Source organism: Loxodonta africana, chromosome 17 (assembly GCF_030014295.1).
Source record: "Loxodonta africana isolate mLoxAfr1 chromosome 17, mLoxAfr1.hap2, whole genome shotgun sequence".
NCBI classification, from domain to species: Eukaryota; Metazoa; Chordata; class Mammalia; order Proboscidea; family Elephantidae; genus Loxodonta; species Loxodonta africana.
The window spans coordinates 9,783,663-9,802,536 of record NC_087358.1 but is presented as its reverse complement, the minus strand read 5'-3'; the positions used below and the strand labels follow the sequence as shown (position 1 = coordinate 9,802,536).

The 18,874-nt window shown below is 40.6% G+C and overlaps 1 protein-coding gene across 1 annotated transcript in view; it reads left to right on the top strand.

Annotated features, from left to right (window-relative positions):
* Positions 1–18,874, top strand: part of DNAJC3 (DnaJ heat shock protein family (Hsp40) member C3) — a 94,782-nt gene that overhangs the window by 54,858 nt on the left and 21,050 nt on the right. Inside the window, exons 8-9 of the mRNA XM_064269979.1 lie at positions 3,064–3,169; positions 3,268–3,388. Coding sequence (XP_064126049.1) covers positions 3,064–3,169; positions 3,268–3,388 — 227 coding nt within the window. The remainder of the gene's footprint in view (positions 1–3,063; positions 3,170–3,267; positions 3,389–18,874) is intronic.

Below are 18,874 nucleotides of genomic sequence, written 5' to 3'. Positions count from 1 at the left end.
TATTGTTAGGAAGGGTTTGTTGCAGTAGGGGTTGGTTCAGTTTTCTCAAAGTGCAGGCAAATTTACACAACATTAGAGGGCAAGTACGAGTTGTCCGTAAGTCTGACATTTGTAACCTGGGGACTTACTGTATAGCTTTTTAAGTGTTTGCTCTAGGTAATCCAGTACATACATAGAACTTATTACAGTGTACTGGTATTGTCAGTTTATCAGTTTAAGTGAAGTATAGGAACTTTACCCCCAACTCCCTGCTTATGACTGTCTTAAATGTTTCCTACATTTAGAACTGTGTCAGACAGTGTTATAATTTTTGCTTCAACCATCAAACATTATTTAGAAAACTTGAGGAAAAGGAAAACATATTTACCCGTATTTTTGTTTACCAGGGTCTTCTCTCCTTACGCTCCAAGGTTCCGTCGATCTTTTCTGTTTAGAGAACTTCCTTTAGGATAGGTGTGCTGGTAACAAAATTCTCTTTAAGTTTCCTTCATCTGAGAATTTCTTGATTTTCCTTTCATTTCTGAAGGATATTTTCACTGAATATAGGATTTCGTATTTCAGCACCTGAAATGCATTGTGCTACTTCTTTCTGCCTCTGTGGTTTCTGAGCAGAAAGCCACTGTCATTCCAATTGTTCCCCTTCCCTGGGATAAGCTCTCTTTTCCTCTGACTTCTTCCTTGTCTTTAGTTTTCAGAAGTTTATTTACCATGTCTCTTGGCACAGATTTCTATATATTTATCTTGTTTGGAGTTCGCTCAACTTCTTGAATCTGTAGGTTTATGTCTGTCGTCAAACTTGGTAAGTTTCCAGCCATTCTTTTTCCGAGTACTTTTTGAGTCCCATCCTCTTTCATGGCTGCTTTAAAACCTCTGTCAGGTGATTCTAACATTTCTGTCATCTCAGTGTTGGCATCTGCTGATTGTCTATTTTCGTTCAGTTTGAAATCTTCCTTGCTTTTGATAGGATGAGTTATTTTTCAGTTGAAACTGACATTTTATTTTTATGAGACTCCGGATCTTATTTAAAACAGTTTTAGCTATTTTTTTTTTTCTTCTGATATTGTTGCAGCAGGGGAGGGGTGGGGACCACCATGTTACTGACCAGCAGAGGTAGAAGCTTCACACCTGGCTTTTGTTGATAAGGGTGGGAGCTCCTCAGACTGCTTGGTGGGTGTGAGAGTTCAGGCCTTTCACATGGTCTCCACTGACCCTGGCGGAGCGGGAGGGAGCTTCTTACTGGCTTGGTCTACGTGGAAGAAACTCCAGGCTCTCTCCTGGACCTTCTCTGAGGCCTACTTGGTAGGGATGTTGGGGTGCCTCGTCATAGTCTTATGAGGGTGCAGGTCTCTCCCCACCCAGCCTTTGCTGATGTGGGTAAGGGTGGGGCTGCGGCTTTTTTTTTTGTGGTGTTTGGCTGGACTAGTGCTTGTTGTCAAGAATTTTCTGCTGTGCCAGGCTACTTTTTCCTGGAGACATCAGGCTATTTTTTTTGGTCTGAGCTTGTTGGCATTTCTGGGTTGCCTGCTTTTCAGCTCCAAGTCTTGGATATATGAGGCAAAAAGAAAGCCCCAGGATCTTACCACCATGTTGTTCGCTGAGTCCTCAGGTCCCTAGTCAGCCTGCCGCCTTCTTTTCCCCTCTCAGAGTCCTCTTATGTTTTGTTACATGTAAGTCTAGAGATTTTAGTTGTACTTAGAGGAAATGGAGAAAAACATTTACTTCAGCTTCCTGGAAGCAGAATTAGCTTTTTATTTATGCATTATACTTAAACCTGTGTTTGAATGTATCAGCATTTTTAAATGTGAAGATTGCAGCACACTGGGAATAACATTCCACTATGGCTTGTGGCATGTAGAAGGGGAAACACTGGTGGCTCAGTGGTTAAGAGCTACAGCTGCTAACCAAAGGGTTAGCAGTTTGAATTTACTAGGCGCTCCTTGGAAACTCTATGGGGCAGTTCTGCTGTGTCCCATAGGGTCACTATGAGTTGGAATCAACTCAACGGCAACAGGTTTTTTTTGTTTGTTTGTTTATGGCATATAGAGGGAGTTGAGGTGGCACAGTGGTAAATCATTTGGCTGTAAACCTAAAGGCCGGCCGTTCAAACCCAGCAGCTACTCCACAGGAGAAAGATGCGCCGTCTGCTTCTGTAAAGATTACAGCCTGGGAAACCCTACGGGGCAGTTCTACTCTGTCCTCTAGGGTCACTATGAGTTGGAATCGACTTGACGGTAATGGATTTTTTTGTTGTTGTTATGGCATGTAGAAGGAGCTCTGGTGGCACAGTGGTTAAAACAATTGACTGCTAACCAAAAGGTCAGCAGTTCAGAACCACCAGCAGCTCTGCCGGAGAAAGATGTGGCATTCTGCTTCCATAGAGATTTATAGCCTTGGAAATCCTATGGGGTCACTGTGAGTCGGAATCAACTTTACAGTAGTGGGGTGGGTATGGCATGTAGTTAAATCTTTTAATTTTCCATTATCAAGGAAACTCATTTAATAGATTTTCACCACTGTACTCCATTAAAAAAAAAATTGCTGAAATAGCTTATTGTTTTTAGAAAGGTGGTAAAGTTGGGTGTCCAGGCAGGTTCTTTCCTCAAGGCATCTGCCTTGTACTTAGTTGTGGATGTTGGCAATCATGTGAAATGGCTGGTAATGAGCTCCGGTATTTCATGAAAGTGAGATGTAACCAAGAAATAAAACTTGGTCTCTGTTTTGCTGAAAGTGCTAGGTGTCAGATTTTAACAAGGTGTTTTACTCGGTTTCAAATTCCTGAAGGTTTTCTGTAAAGAAGTTCACTGTTTGATTTGTTTGGTGTGCACCAGTATGCATCCGTTTGTCCTTGTACGTTTCCTGCCTTCCTGTGTTTCTTCTGCTAACTCTTCATTGCAGAGAGCGCCGTCTGTGCTTGGCTAGATTACTAAGGTCGAATCGCATTTCAAGGCTGATGCCCAGGCAGTGAATTGATTAAGCGATATTTAGGGGAAGAGTAGGGGGCCTTTTCAACAGCTCTGGAAATAGAATTTCATTGTTACTCGTTACAATTTGCTCATTTAACAGATACGCAGATGCGACCAGCAAATATGAATCAGTAATGAAAACAGAGCCAAGTGTTCCTGAATATACAATTCGTTCAAAAGAAAGGATCTGCCACTGCTTTTCTAAGGTAACAGCTGAGTTGTTCGCAGTTGTAAAATGAGCCTTAAGAGCCATGAGAACTTGTGGAGTAAGAGCCATAAATTCTTTTCTAACATTTCCTCTTAGGACGAGAAGCCAGTTGAAGCTATTAGAATATGCTCTGAAGTCTTACAGCTGGAGCCTGACAACGTGAATGCGCTCAAAGACCGAGCAGAGGCCTATTTGGTAGAAGAAATGTACGACGAAGGTAAGTATTTAAGGAGTTTGACCTGCAGTACCTGACAGTTGACGTATATTAAATTTACACGTTTAGCTCCCTTGTGTTTAGATGAGGTCTACCAGAGTACCTGGAAACCTGGAGAATTTTAGAAAAATGGCACTGAACTTGAGCATTATCATTCCTTAGTGGCACTTAGGTGATTTACTGCATGGGGAAGGAGATCAGGGGAATATGAGAATAAAAATTGTAGCTTGCTTTATTGTAGACAAGCTAGAGAGCACAGGTAACGCATTAGAAACTTAAAATTACATGTACTCATATAATCCAGAGGTAATTACTGTTCATTTTTTGTTTACACGCTTCCAGACGCTTGTCTGTGTACATATACAGTAGAGACCCTGGCTGGCACAAACAGTTAAGGGCTCAACTACTAGCTGAGAGGTTGACGGTTTGAACCCACCCAGATGCACCTTGGAAGACAGGCCTGGCGATCTGCTTCTGAAAGGTCACTGCCTTGAAAACCCTGTGGAGCAGTTCTAGCCTGCACAAGAGGGGTCGCCATGAGTCGGAATCAACTCGAGGGCAACTAACAAGACGTATATATTATTCTATTTTATGCATATATACATATATTCTGTGCGTATGCAAAGTATACATATTACACATACATACAAGGCATACATATGGAGGTTATATACCTAAATGTGGAATGATCCTCTGTGACCCCCCCCAGCTCTCAGTGACATGAGGACAGCTGCTTGATCAGTTTGTTCAGAGTGAAGCAATCGAAGCCATTTCTGCGAGATGTTGGAAGGACCTTGAGTAAAGGCAGCACCCTTGTTTCTGGAAGATAATTGAGGCATGTGTCGTAATACCCTTTTTTTTTTTTTTACAAACAGAATCCTTTCGTATGTATTGATCTGTGATTTTTTTCATCTGACAGTATGTTATGAACATTTAAATGAGGTGGTTTTTTAAAAAAGAAGTGAACCTTACCCTTATTGCAAAGTTTTTATTTCAAATCAGATTGAATCAGTAAGTTTGTGTTACAGGTAAATGAAATATTTGAATGCTGAAAGCTTGATTTCTGGTCCACTGTTGTTGTTGTTTTTTTTTTTGAGGGAAACTGGTTACTTACTTTTATCTCATTTCTCCAATTTGAAAAGAGTCTTATTCCTAAGCCCTTTCGGGGGAGTGATGATGGCTGGTTATTACTTAGGGGACACTTTTATAGTGTAGTCAGTAAGGTCTGACTGAGGCTTGACGTGTCTGCAGTCAAAATGGTAAGCGTTAATATTGTAAGAGTGCCCCGATGAGGGGGAGAGCTGCACAGAAGACGCCTTCAGCTGCTGCGTCTGCTCAGGGTGGTGACTTCACTTCAGGGTTTCACATTCTAGTTAGTTTCTGGGACTCTGCGTCAAAAGTGCTTCTTTCTTCTGTATGTGAACCTTTATTTAACTCTTACTGTGAAATTAGAGAAGCTGCAGAAGAATATGAGAAGCTTACCTGTAAAGAAGGTTAAATCACAGAGGCTGCTAAATATGTTTTCAGACGTGCGTTTACAACCTGAACGTTAAACTGACTTGCTCTATTTTACCGTGCTTTGGGTGAAAGTTCACAGCTCAAGTTCATTTCATTAAAAAATTTATACACATATTGTTTGGTGACATTGGCTGCAATCCCCACAGCGTGACAGCACGCTCCCCCTTTCCACCCTGGGTCCCTGTGTCCATTCGTCCACTTCCTGTCCTTTGCTTGCTTTTTAGGGAAACTGCTTACCCCTTGGAGAAAAAGATGCCTAATACCGAGTGAATGTAATAGCTCTACCTTTGAAGTTTGTTTTTTTGTTTAAAGAATTTCTTCTAAATCAGAGTGTATTAGTTGTCTTTCTTTTTTGGGTTTAGATTTTGTACAGTGAAAACCATAATTTCTAAATTATGGTTTTACAAAAGTCAGTTGTATGTTCGAATCACAAATATGGACACCAGGCAGCCCCACTGAGAGAGACTGGCCTTCCTGCTCTCTAAATTTGCAAGAAAATCCTGCGTGGAAACTGGCAGGAATGACTTGAATCGTTTGGGATAGAATCTGAGGTTTAGTGACTGATGCAAATGAGTAACAAATCTTACTTAACTGAACTAATAACATTTCTCTAGTTGAAATCCTGAGTTAAAATATGAATGCTTTCCATATTCTTCTGTTTAATGGTTTTACCTTTTTTTCTGTTCAGCAATTTTTAAAATGATGGCCGGTATATAATGAATAAGGATTCGATAGGTTTAGTTTAGTCAATCGTGGAACATAGAGATTTATTAATTTCTGACTTGTGATGGAATTATCAGGACATGTATTAGAAGGTTCCACTCACTAGAAAGTAAGTAAATAAGACTTGTTTAGGGATGCCTCTGAGATCACGCAGAATGAAGGGGGTCATCGTCAGGTCTCCTATACTCCTATATATGGCTTTTGCGGGAACAAACGGACATTGAAGGGATACTAAAACTTTATTTTGAATATAGGACTGACCCAGATGTCCTTATGGGATGAGCAGTTGTAGAGCGTAAGCTATGTGAGGGTGGGGACCTGCGTCGTTTTAAACTCGTATCCCAGGTACTTGTGCCTGGCACATAGCAGCCCCTCAGATATTTGCTGAATGAGTGGATATAGCTAATTTATGGTATTTAACAATAAGGTCATAGTGGAAAGAGTAAGGAATTTCTAATTTAGACAGAACTGGGTTTGAATCTGGCCATGCCATTAATTTTTGCTTTGTGGTCGCAATCAAATCACTTAGCCTGCTGTGTTTTACTTTTGTCCTCTGTGAAATAGAGATAAGAATGGGATCTATCTCACAGGATTGTTGTGGCGATTAAATAAGGTGATGTTCCAAAAATGCTGAGCACAGTGCTCCTGGTAACCCTCTAGATGGTTTCCACTACACTCGTTTTTTGGAATTTGCGTAGATTTTTCTGTACAAACAATATCATATATGATAGTTCACTTCTTGGTCTAGCCTATGACTGCTGCATTAATTCCATCTGACCCCACTGATTTTTTTGTAACTAGTAGTTTTGTTTGTTTATTTAATTATTACTAGTAATAATAGTAAAGAAACCCTGGGGGTATAGTGGGTAAGTGCTACGGCTGCTAACCAAAAGGTCGGCAGTTCAAATCCACCAGGTGGTCCTTGGAAACTCTATGGGGCAGTTCTGCTCTGTCCTATAGGGTCGCTATGAGTCGGAATCGACTCCATGGCAACGGGTTTGGTTTTTTGTTTTTTTTTTTGTATTATCCAGGACTCTGAGACCAAGAAGCTAATTACTGCTTCTGCTGAATGAAAGGCTGGCCTGGAAAAACTGTCGAATAAGTCAAATTTATTTGACTTCAGATGACGTCCTGTACCCACATTCTTATGCCCTTTGCTCATCCTAGACTCTACCTTGTGACACTGCCTAGGCCTGCTCCATCCCAGAGAAGTGTTCTGTGTTCAGAACAAATGCTACCGTCTTGCATCAGCACTTTTACGCCCCCACTACATCTGTATTTTCGGAAAAGAGTGGTCAAATTTAAAATACAGTCCTGCGTCACTTAACATCCACGATCCGTTCTGTGAAACTGGATGTTGTGTGATTTGGACATTGTACAAACACCGTATTACATAGGGAAAGTTCACAATAAAATAATGATAGAAAGTACAATTCAGTACATACATATACCAGTTACACAGGTGTTTATTATGACTGTCAAGACATACGTGCTACAGGTTATGTACGTACTATACCATTATATACCTGGCAGTACAACCGCTTTGCATACAAGAGACATGAGATACATGTGTTATGTGTGAGAAGCTGTTGCGTTTGCCACGTCCATTAGGTCTTGTCTCTGATGGGGATTTCTGAACTCTGTTGCAACCTGTGGGGCCTTGGACATATATGCAGTCGGACGTTGCCTGAGTGGACGTTCCGCAGCTCATGACTGTGTTTGTGATAGGCTTCTGGAGATATGCATTTTTAACACAAAGGAGTCTCAGATCAGTGGAATTTTGAGGCAAGTGCCTGTGCGTACCGCATTCACTTCGGACAACCTGGGGGGAAGGTACTTTGGGGGCCAGAGGACTCGTCCCTAAACAAGGAGACCATTCTTTGTGAGCAGATCCAATTTCTCACAGCTGTCTCTTTTTTTTCAGGGTTGTTGACCAGGGGTTCTTGGTCACAAATATGGGGAGAAGGGGAAGAGGTTGCTCTTTGTTGGAAGAGCCTGTTGTGTAGGGTCATACCTAAATTTGGTTTTATAAGTTGGAGGATGCTTATATATTGATGTTTTTTACACACCAGTCATGACAATGGACAGATATAATGAGAAACTATAATGCAGATGTTTCTGAAAGTTTCAAATCTTGAAATAAGTGCCCCTACCTTTGCTTCAACTAATGAGTTGGAAGCAGGTGGTTAGATTAGACTTCGTCTTTGCAGAGACAGCTGGCGGGGTACTGTGCATGAGCTGATTAACTCGCCTGGTTGAAATCTCATGAATTATCAAACAAACGCAGAAACACGCATTATTTGTGTTAAGTATACGGTATTCCACTTTATGAATATACTACATTTTGTTTATCCATTCTCATTCATTTCATATTAATAGAGCCACCTACACCTTCTCGATCTTATTATTTGCATGGTGTATATGTTTGCATCCATTTACTTTGAATGTCTTTGTACCTGTAAATATACAGGCAGTCCTCAATTTATGATGGGGTTCCTTTCGATGACTCCATTGTAATTGGTTCTGATGTAAGTTGAACACCTTTTTTTTTTTTTTAGTTTTTATTATTGCCTTCTATACGGCAGGGTTTTGAACAGCATGTCATAACATTGAGCATCTGTTAGTGAACATCTGAGAATGAGAACCTGGGCAAATTAGGCACTGCAACATTGTATGTAGCATATATTACTAAGAATAAGATGTATCAAAAAAAAAAAGTTGTAAGTGAGGTTTGCTGTAACTTGAATACCTCGTGATTCAGGGACTACCTGTAAAGCGTCTCTTGTAGATGTCATACAACTGGAACTTGCCTTTAAGAAAAAAAAAAAAAAATCAGTTCTGGCAATGTCTTTTGTTTGGAGTGTTTGGTTCACTCACATTTAATGTGATTATTGATGTCCGTGTATTTAGGTCTGCCATTTTACTACTTGTTTTCTTTTTGTATGTTTGGTTTTTGATTCTTTGTTCCTTCCTTCCTGCCCTCTTTTGGATTATTTGGATATTTTTAGTATCCCATTTTAATTTTTCTGCTTGTTCTTAGCTCTGTCTTTTTGTATTACCTTTTCAGTGGTTTCTCTGGGGCTTATAGTATACATCCTTTATTTTTCACATGTGTTGGAATTAATATTGTACCATTTCACACAAAATATAGAAACCTGGTAACCATATGCCTGGTCCGTATGCCCCCTTCCTGTCCTATAAAGGACACAATTGTCATATATGTTAAATCTATGTATGTTCTAATATTATACTTTTTGCTTTAAACAGTCATATGTGTTTTAATAAAATAGGAAAAAACTTCGTATTTACCCACGTTTATCATTTTCATTACTCTTCGTTTCTTCCTTAAGATCTGAGTGGTTTTCTTTCCCTTTCACCTGAAGAACTTTCTTTAGAATTTCTTGTGGTACAGGCTTGTATCTTTAAGTTCACTGACATGACACCTCCATTCTAATTTTAAGCCCACCAGTGGATTTTTTATTCATGACAGTGAATTTTTCAGCTTTAGAATATCCATTTGCTTTCTTTTAAGTTTTTCTTTTTCTCTGAGAGTTACTATATTTTCATTCTTTGTGAGCATATTTTCCTTTACATCATTGCACAGTTATAATAGCTGCTTTAAAGTTCTCGACTGCTTATTCCAACATCTGGGTCATCTTATGGTTGGTATTTGTTAATCACCTTTTTTCTTGAGAATGGCCAGGCTTTCTGGTTTCTTTTCATGTCAAGTAATTTTAGATCATATCCTAATTATTGTGAATGATATGTTGTGGAAACTCTGGAAACTTTTATATTCTAAAAGAGTTCTGATTTATTAGTGTTAGTCCCGGTACTTTTTTCAGGCAGTTAAATTGACTGAATCCTTATGTGCAGAACTGTTCTCTGCTCTGAGTCGGGTGGCAGGTAATATTTGGTTTATTTCTTTTTGCTTTAGCTGAGCTGCTTGTGGTCTTCCTGCACATGCATAGTTCAAGGATCAACTAGAGATTTAGGGAGATTTATGAGCTGAGTTTGTGGCTCCCCCTTTCTGGATTTTTCCTTTTTGAGATCTCTCCATGCACCCCCACCATCGCTTTCCAGCAGCTCTGGTTGCTCTGAACTTTGTCATTCTTCAGGATGGAAAAAGTGCAGGTTTTCTACTGCTGTTGTAGTTGCTCCATACGAGGTACAAGCTGGGGCCGACCCTCAGTCTAAAAGACTTATTAATAGACCCAAAACAAGCACAAACAAGCAAACCAACAAAAAAGCCAGGAAAGCAATCCTGTGCCATTGCCTTCTTCCAAGTGTTGATTCCACTGCAGGATCTGCCAATTTTTGTTCACTCTCCGCTGCTTTCGGGTAATTGCTTTTCTGATGTTTTGTCCAGAGTTTATCGCTGGTACCTTAGGGGGTCTGGGGCTACAGGCCATATGGTATATGTGGTCATCCCGCATAAGGAACTCTCTTACGTACAGGTTTTTAAGTGTTACCGACTTATGTGATATAGCAGGCTTTTTGCGGGATCTGATCATGAGCATATTGACTCAGGACCGAAATGCTGCCTTTAGTGGAGGCTTTTGTGTCCCTGGGATGTTAGAAATAATACCTTTTTATGCTTATTTTAAAGACTGCTTTAAAATTGAATCGTACTGTTATGAGACATCTGAGTACTGTATTTTGGCTAGCAAGTAACTTCCACTACCTCGTACAAACACAGCAAAAAGACCCAGGTATTACCTCACTGCCTGCTGAGAAGTAGTATCTGCTTGGAAATAATCTGATGCCGTTCCCTTGACATACTTAGTTCAAACTAAGAAATGTGTGTCTGATGAGACTTGGAATGGTAAGAACGGGATGTGAACTGTAAGCCTTAAAATACAGTAATTGTATGTCTATTTTAAAGGGCATTAAGCACTGATTTGAGCATGGGGAGGTGGGTGGTGAAGGAGAGGAGATTAGTGCTTGCTAAGTTAGAACTTAGTTATAACCTGGGAGGGTGGCGTAGAACCGGGCAGGGTTTCGTTCTGTGGTACATAGGGTCATTATGAGTCGGAACCGACTTGCACCTAACAGCAACAAGTCCTAACTCCTCAGGCTCTGGGGTGAGACTTGGATCTTCCCTTGCTCTCTCTTCTCTTGGCAGCCCTCACACCTGTTGCACACATTTCCATTACCTTCAGTCTAAGGCTGACTGCTCACACACTACAGCGATATCATGAGGATAATTAAGAATTTGGAAGCGTGGAGCTTTCTGAAAAAAAGTTTTATATAAATTTAAGTATTCAAACTCTCCTTTAATCTTAGGCTATGCAGAATGTATAATCGAATAACAGAAAGCTACTTTTGTTTGTAGTTAGAAATTTGATACAGATACACAGGTCCCCCCACCCCCGCCCCAGCTTTTGTACCGTAACAGAAACGTGCACATTATAAGACGGAGAGTCTTCAGACAAAAGCAGTGTATCCAAAGCGAGTGTGCCCTTGTCTTTCCCCCCACAACACCTGGTGCGTGCCTTGTGAAATCGTCCTTTATTTTAATGTAGTTGTCTTCCCTAGACTAACTTTCTTGAGGGCAATTATGTCGTATTCATTTTAAGTTCCCAAAACCTATCACAAATCCTTCTAACTTGTAATTTTAAAGTACATCATCTTCATTTGAGTTATAACTGGGGCATGAATGACTTTATTTTGAAAGTGTACAGACTCGAGATTTTGCTCTTTTGGTGTGTTATCCAGGTCTGTTAATTGACAGTTTTTTTTAAAATAGCATTTTGTCAGTAAGATACCTGGCTGCAGAGATGGGTGTAGGCCATGTGTAGCAAGCTTATGTTGCAATTGGTTTATAAGCTAGCATTTAAAACATACTCTTCCAATCAGTGGGAACAGCTTATGTCCATATTGTCAGATTTTTCTAGGATGAATGGCAATTAAAGTTGTTAATTCAGTGTGTAAATGCTAAAAGAACTTTAAGGAATGCAAAGTCTTGTGCTAACATTTTATAATTTTGCATACTGCATAATTCTGGTGGTGTAATGGTTAAGTGCTTGGATGCTAAGCAGAAGGTCAGTGGTTCAAACTTACCAGCTGCTCCATGAGAGAAAAGGCCTGGCAATCTGCTGTCATGAAGATTTCAGCCTAGGAAATCCTATGGGAGCAGTTCTACTCTGTCCTATAGGGTTGCTATGAGTTGGAATCGACTCAATGGCATACAATAATTCTTAATTCAACACAGCAGCTATTTAATTTGCATATTGTTTTCATGTTTTTTTGCAGGCCAAGAAATGTTACTGATATGGAGGGTGCCGCTATCATTTGAAAAATTATCATAAGGATGATAGAATGGCGGTACTGCAGAGCTAAAAAAGGACATCTGAACCTTAGCCTCTTCAAGATGTGACTGTATAAGTCTTTTCGGGGGTCAGACTTGGCCACTGAGGTTTAGTGATTTAACAGCTAACCTTGAGAGACCTGTTAGTATTTGTGGGATCCAGATGACATTTAGAGATAATTATAACATCAGTGCTGCAGTTGGATTTACAATGCATAGGACAATTACAGCCACACAATACTGGGAATTATGGCCTCGCCAAGTTTTTGGGAGATGCAATCCATGACAGGCCCTCCCATCTACTGTACGTATTTTATTTTCAGGCTAAGACTGACTAGTCATATATTACAAAGATATCCTGAGTATAATCAAGAATTTGGAAGCTTTGAGTGTTGTGGGTTGAACTGTATCCCCCTAAGATACCTACTGAAGTCCTTAGCCCCATACCTGTGGATGTGACCCTGTTTGGAAATAATGGTTTTCTTTTGTTATGTTAATGAGATCATACCAGCCTAGGGTGAATCCTTAACCTAATTTCTGAGTTATAAACATAGATCAGACACACACAGGGTGAAAACGCCATGAATAGAATTGGTGATAATTCTTCAGGAAATGCTTGGTAGAATCTACCACTGACGCCATCTGATCCATGAGTTTTCTTTTTTGGGAGGTTTTGATTACTGATTCAAACTCTTCACTTTTTATAGGTCTGTTGAGATTTTCAGTGTCTTCTTCCAGCAATTTAGGTAGCTTGTGTTCTTCTAGAAACTTTTTCATTTTATCTAGATTATCTAATTAGTTGGTACGCAATTGTTCATAGTATTTTCTTGTAATTCTTTTTATTTCTATCTAGTGAGTAGTAACGTTCCCATTTTAATTTCCAATTTAAAATTTTTTCATCTTCTCTTTTCCTTTGTCAATTTTGTTGATTTTTCAAAGAACCGACTTCTGGTTTTGTTGATTCTCTATTATTTTTCTATTCTCTATTTCATTTGTCTTGTCTGTAATCTTTATTGTAGCTTTGGGCTTAGTTTGCTCTTTTTCTAGTTTCTATAGGAGCAATAGTGATTGCTTATAAGGAGAAAACTTTAAATGTAATTACTGATATTATTGGTTTTTCTTTATTTTTTTGTACATTCATTCATCTCATCCTTACATTCACCATATGATACAGGCTGTATTTCCATTCTGTGTAAGAAAACCTAGGCTTCTGTAGACAAAGCAATTTGCCCAAGGTGACAGACACCCAGAGCTACATATCTGGACACGCAGGTTCGGCTGCATGACTTGGGATGTCTCCCACCCAGACAGTAATGGGAATGGGGTGAGCCCCCTGGAGTTGTGTGGTGGTCCTAGTCACATTACCTGTGGGTATCAAAATTGTGATTTGAAATGGAACCTCCAACTATAAGTCTTGGGCACTTTCTGCCACTTAGATACTAAAAATTATCTCTGTAATAAAATTTAACATCAATATTTCTCATTTCTTTGATTTCTACCTTTTGTAGAGAAATAGGAGTGATTGGATTTTCATAGATGCTCCTCAGGGTTTCTAGCTTTCCTTATAGCCACCTGTATTATCTCGTGCTCCTGTAACAGAAATACCACCAAATGAGTGGCTTTAACAAACAGAAACTTATTTTCTCACAGTTCAGGAGGCTAGAAGTCCAGATTCGGGGCTCCAGCTCTAGGGAAGTTGTTTTCTCTCTGCCAGCTCTGAAGGAAGGTACTTGTCTCTTTTGAGCTGTGTTCCTGGGCGATCTCCATGTGGCTTGACATCTCTCTTTCCCCATCTCTGCTTCTCGTTGGCTTGTTTAATTCCCTTTATATCTTAAAAGATATTGATGTAAAACATGCCCTGCACCAATGCTGCCTAATTAATATAACAAAGAAAATCCATTCCCAAATGGGATTATAACCACAGATATAAGGATAAGGATTTAGAGTTCGTATTTTGGAGGGACACAATCCAATCCGTAATACCACAAACAGAGATTCAGTCATCAGGGAGATACTGAGGCCACTGTGTGTGCCTGGAAGATCTTTAGCTTAGCTCTCAGTCATTGTTATTGGACCACTGTGTACAAAACACTCTAATGCCATGTGAAACAGGGGATAACACCTTACCCTAAATCCTGGTAAATATTTGAGCACATAAAATAAACACTTGTAAACCCTGAGGCTTTCATAGAGAGCAACATTAATAGATTGTACAAACAACATTCAAAACTTATTTCCTGGTGTGCTGGGAGGATGTCTGATGCTAGGAAGAAACCAGCGTTAACAAAACATTTAACTGGTGGCATTTTCACTTGACTCTGTGCCTAGCGTTGTGTCTGTGCGCTGTCAAGGATTTTTTTTAAAGTTAATTCAGTTGAAGAGCTAAAACATTTGAAAAATAATTGAGTGAATTCTTGGAACGAAGCTCACCAGTCTTGAGACTTGAAGGGCGCTGGCATTGTTATCTAGTGCTGCCATACCAGAAACACCACAGGTGGGTGGCTTTAATAAGCGGTTTATTTTCCCACAGTCCAGGAGGCTAGAAGCCCGAATTCGGGGCGCCAGCTCAGGGGGAGCTTTCTCTCTGTAGGCTCTGGAGGAAGGTCCTTGTCATCAATCTCCCCTCGGTCTAAGAGCTTCTCTGTGTAGGAACCTTGGGTCCAAAGGACACGCTTTGTTCCCAGTGCTGCTTTTTTGGTGGTGTAAGGTCCCCCGTCTCTCTGCTCGCTTCTGTCTTTTCTATCTCAAAGGAGATTGGCTGGAGACACAGTCTAATCTTGTAGATCTCATCGGCATAACTGCCGCTAATCCCATCTCATTAACATCATACCGATAGAATTTACAACACATAGGAAAATCATACCAGACGACAGAATGGTGGACAATCACACAACACTGGGAATTGTGGCCTAGCCAAATTGATACATGTATTTTTGGGGGACACGATTCAATCCACGACAGGAGCGAAATCACTGATTTTTGCTTAGACTTTGGGAGAGGCCTAAACATTTTATATACTTTCAAACCATTGTGAATATTAACCCATCATCAACCCTCGAGATCTGTCTTAGTTTCGTAGTGCTGGTATAACAGAAATGTCACAAGTGGGTGGCTTTAATGAACAGAAATTCATTCTGAATCGGAGTCTGAATTCATGGCACCAGCTATAGGGGAAGGCTCTCTGTCAGCTCAGGGGAAAAGTCCTTATCCCTTTTCAGCATCTATTCCCACCTGTGTCTGCTCTTCCTGTATCTCGGCAGTGACTAACTTCAGACACACGCTACGCTGACACGGCCTCGTTAACACCCTCTTCCCAGATGGGATTATATCCACCCATATGGGGCTTAGGGTTTACAACACACATTTTTGGGGGGTACAGATCAATCCGTAACAGGATTCAGTTTTATAAAATGAATTGATGAGAAATATAAACACCTAGCGGTATTATATAAATACCTAGCGGTACTGGGCACATTCTCCTTTTCCTCCGTTTTCTGATTAGTTCTGTAGCCATACAGATCTGCATATTCTAACACTGTGATCAGAAACTGGTGTTTTTATTTACTTCCCCCCCCCCCTTTTTTTGAATTTATTACTGTTTTTATTTCAACCTAATATATGCAGCCAATTTCATGACTCTTCCGCAGGGACTTGTCAAGGTGTATTCTCTCATGTCTGAGTTTCACATATTAATCTCCACTTTATTGTGGTCTTCCTTTTCTTACCCCCCCCGCCCCCGCCCCGTTGGCCACCTGACCTGTTAGGAGTGGAGGGGTCAAAGTCTTCCTCCACTAGGATGTTCCAGTCTCTTCTGGAATCGTATAATTTCTGCTTTGTAAACGCTGTTGTTTTATTTGATGCATACATAGTTGTTATGTATCTTCGTTGTGAGTTCTAGCCTTTATCTTATAAAGTCTCCCGTTTTTGCCTTGTTTAAGGTTTTGACCTAAACTCTAATTTATCTGATGTTAAGATTGTGAAGCAAAGTTTATTTGCATTTGCCTGGAAAAATTTTGGCCATACTTTTATTTTCAACTTTTTGCATCACTTTGTTTCAGGTATGTCTCTTGCATAGGGTTGGGTTTTGCTTTGTGAACCAATATGAAATTCTTTTACATAGGTGAGTTAAGCATATTTACATTTAGTAATATGACAGGTATGTTTGCTCTGAGTTCTGTCATTCTGTTTTGCTGAGGTATTTTGCTATTTGGCTTGTATTCTGTGTACTATTGCAGTATTTAGGCAGGTCTTGGCCTCGGCTGCTAACCAAAAGTTAACAGTTTGAATCCCCCAAGGTGCTCCTTGGAAACCCTATGGGGCAGTTCTACTCTGTCCTATAGGGTCACTATGAGTCAGAATCAACTCAATGGCAAAGGGTTTTTTTTTTTTGGTTTGGTGTGTGTGTGTGTGTATGTATATACACATATACATATACACACACATATTTTGGTTATTTTTGTAGTTTTATTAACTTAATCTTCTTTCTAAGGGAATATGTTAGTTTTCTACAGTTAGAAACAATGTTAACATGTTTCCTCCTCTTTCTTTCCCCTATCACCTAATACTTGCCCGTGAAATGCTCTCTAGTATTTCTCTTTGATAACATTTTGTCAGCAGGGTGATGTCTGATTGCTTTGGCTCTAACAGGTGAGATTTCATGAGCTTGCTTTTTCTCACTGTCTCTCGTCTCTTGTTAACCTGTGCCCTTGTGCGTTGTCAGCGCATACACTCTCCTGTCACGCTAATCCCCTGGTTTATTTGAGTCTCAGTTTGACATTAAATATATTCAGTGTGTGCTGTCGCTCCTTTACCCCTGGGTTCTCCAGCCATCTTTTCGTGGGCTTGTCTTATAGTAGTTTCCTCAAGAGGGGCTCATGGGAGGTTTCTTCCTGATTTCTTACATGTTCAAAACTCTGTACCTTTTATACTAGGATATGTTGGCTGGGTAAGATTCTTGGCTCACACATCTTCTGTGCATCTCGTAGGTCTTGTCACATTCTCTTTTAACACTGAATACTGCTATGGGGGATATGGAGCCAGGTTTGTTCTGTGGCCTGGTTGCCCCAAGAGCCCTAATCTTTCAAGTCTATTAATTATACTAGATGTCTTAGCGGTGAACGTTCTCAGCCAGTTTGCTCTGGCACCTGGTGTGTCCTCTCAAGAGGTAGATTCATCTTTTGTTTTGGAAGCACTTTCTTAAATTCAATCTGGAATGTTTTGTTCTATCGGTTTGGTTTTCTTCTTCAAGGATACAGTTATGTACAGCTTGTATTTCCTTTGCCCGTCATCCACAGCTGTAATTTTTTCTCTCGTGTTTTTGAACTCTTATTTCCAGTCAATATTGTTAGGCCCTCAATCTTTGCCCATGTTTCTTCTCCGTTGTGTTCCTTGTCATTTCATTGTCACTTCTGTGATAATTGTTTCTCCCTAGTCCTCACCCTGCTTTGTGATAAGCCTTACTAAGAAAGGTGATTGGGTTATTAAGGTTAGATGTCCATGCTGTGGTGTGTGGCCAGGATTTTCGTGTGTTGTTTCATTATGTCTTCTGATGCATGTTCTTCATCAGATAAGCTTTGGTGGTCTTTTTCTGTTTTAATTTAAAAATTAAATGTCTTTGAATTAACGCTGTGCCAGGTCTTTAATTTAGTGTTCATCATAAAACGAATTGGATCACCCAGCCCAGCTATCTGTGGGAATCCCTATGGGTTGGGCCGTGTGTGTTTAAGGGGCTGCTGGGGACAGGATGGCCTTCTCTACTCAACAGTTGATGTACTTCCTGCCTCACTGTTGCCACAGAGACAGTCTGCCTCCTGCCAAAATGGCTTTTCTCTATAGTCCTGCTCTCTCTGCTTCTCTGAACCAAACCACGTGCTAGAGAGGTCCTCTGCTGCCAGCCCTGCTCGCCCCCACCCACTTCCTTTCTACACCAAAGGGGTATCTGCCTTTCAGGGCGAGCCCCTCACCCTCAGGGAGCACATAGTTACTAGTGTTTTCCATGATCTGCTGCTCCCGGGCTAGTCAGCTGTTCCTTTTCATGTGTTCTCTTCTTTCCCTCTGTCTTCTCCCCAGTGAAGAGTCTGCTTGATCTCTGCTCTGTCTGATCTAGGCTTTGTGGTTCTTGTACAGGTGGCACAGGGGTTAAGAACTTGGCTGCTAACCAAAAGGTTGGCAGTTCAAATTCACCAGCTGCTCCTTGGGAACCCCATGGGGCAAGTTCTACTCTGACCTATAGGGTCGCTATGAGTCGGAACTGACTTGATGGCAATGGGTTTTTTTTTAAGTTTGTCACTTCAAGGAGAGCCCATACTTGGATACAGTGCATTTTGCTGGCATTGTCTATGACCTTTTGCCATTGGCCTGTCTTACTATTTGCTTCCTCTTCTCTTCTTGAATTCACAGCTGATATTAGCTGTTTTTGTACAGGTCGTTTGAGTTGTTTTGCTGAAAAAGGAGATGAAGGTTTTTTTTCCCCACCCTGTTCACCTTGTTTCTTTTGTATAATATCCAGAGAAAGAAAAGTTTGTATTGGAGACTTGACATGTACTCTTTCAAAGGATCTTTTAAGGCTCCTGTACTGAAAATAGACTTTTAGGAAACCAAGGATGGAGTCTGGGAACAACTGTTAGGAAGCTGTTGCAGTTATTCAGGGTGTTCATGATGGACTGCATGGCAGTGGGAACTACGGAAGAGGTGAGAAGTGGTTACGTTCTGGATATATTTTGAGGTGCAGCTGATTTGGGATTTGCTGGTGGAGAGAGGAGCCCTGGTGGTACAGTGGTTTAAGAGCTCAGCCGCCAACCAAAAGATTGGCAGTTGGAAGCCACCAAGCCACTCCTTGGAAACCCTGTGGGGCAGTTCTGCTCTGTCCTGTAGGGTCGCGCTGAGTTGGAATTGACTTGATGGCAATGAGTTTGTGTTTTTTGGTTTGGTGGAAGGAGGGA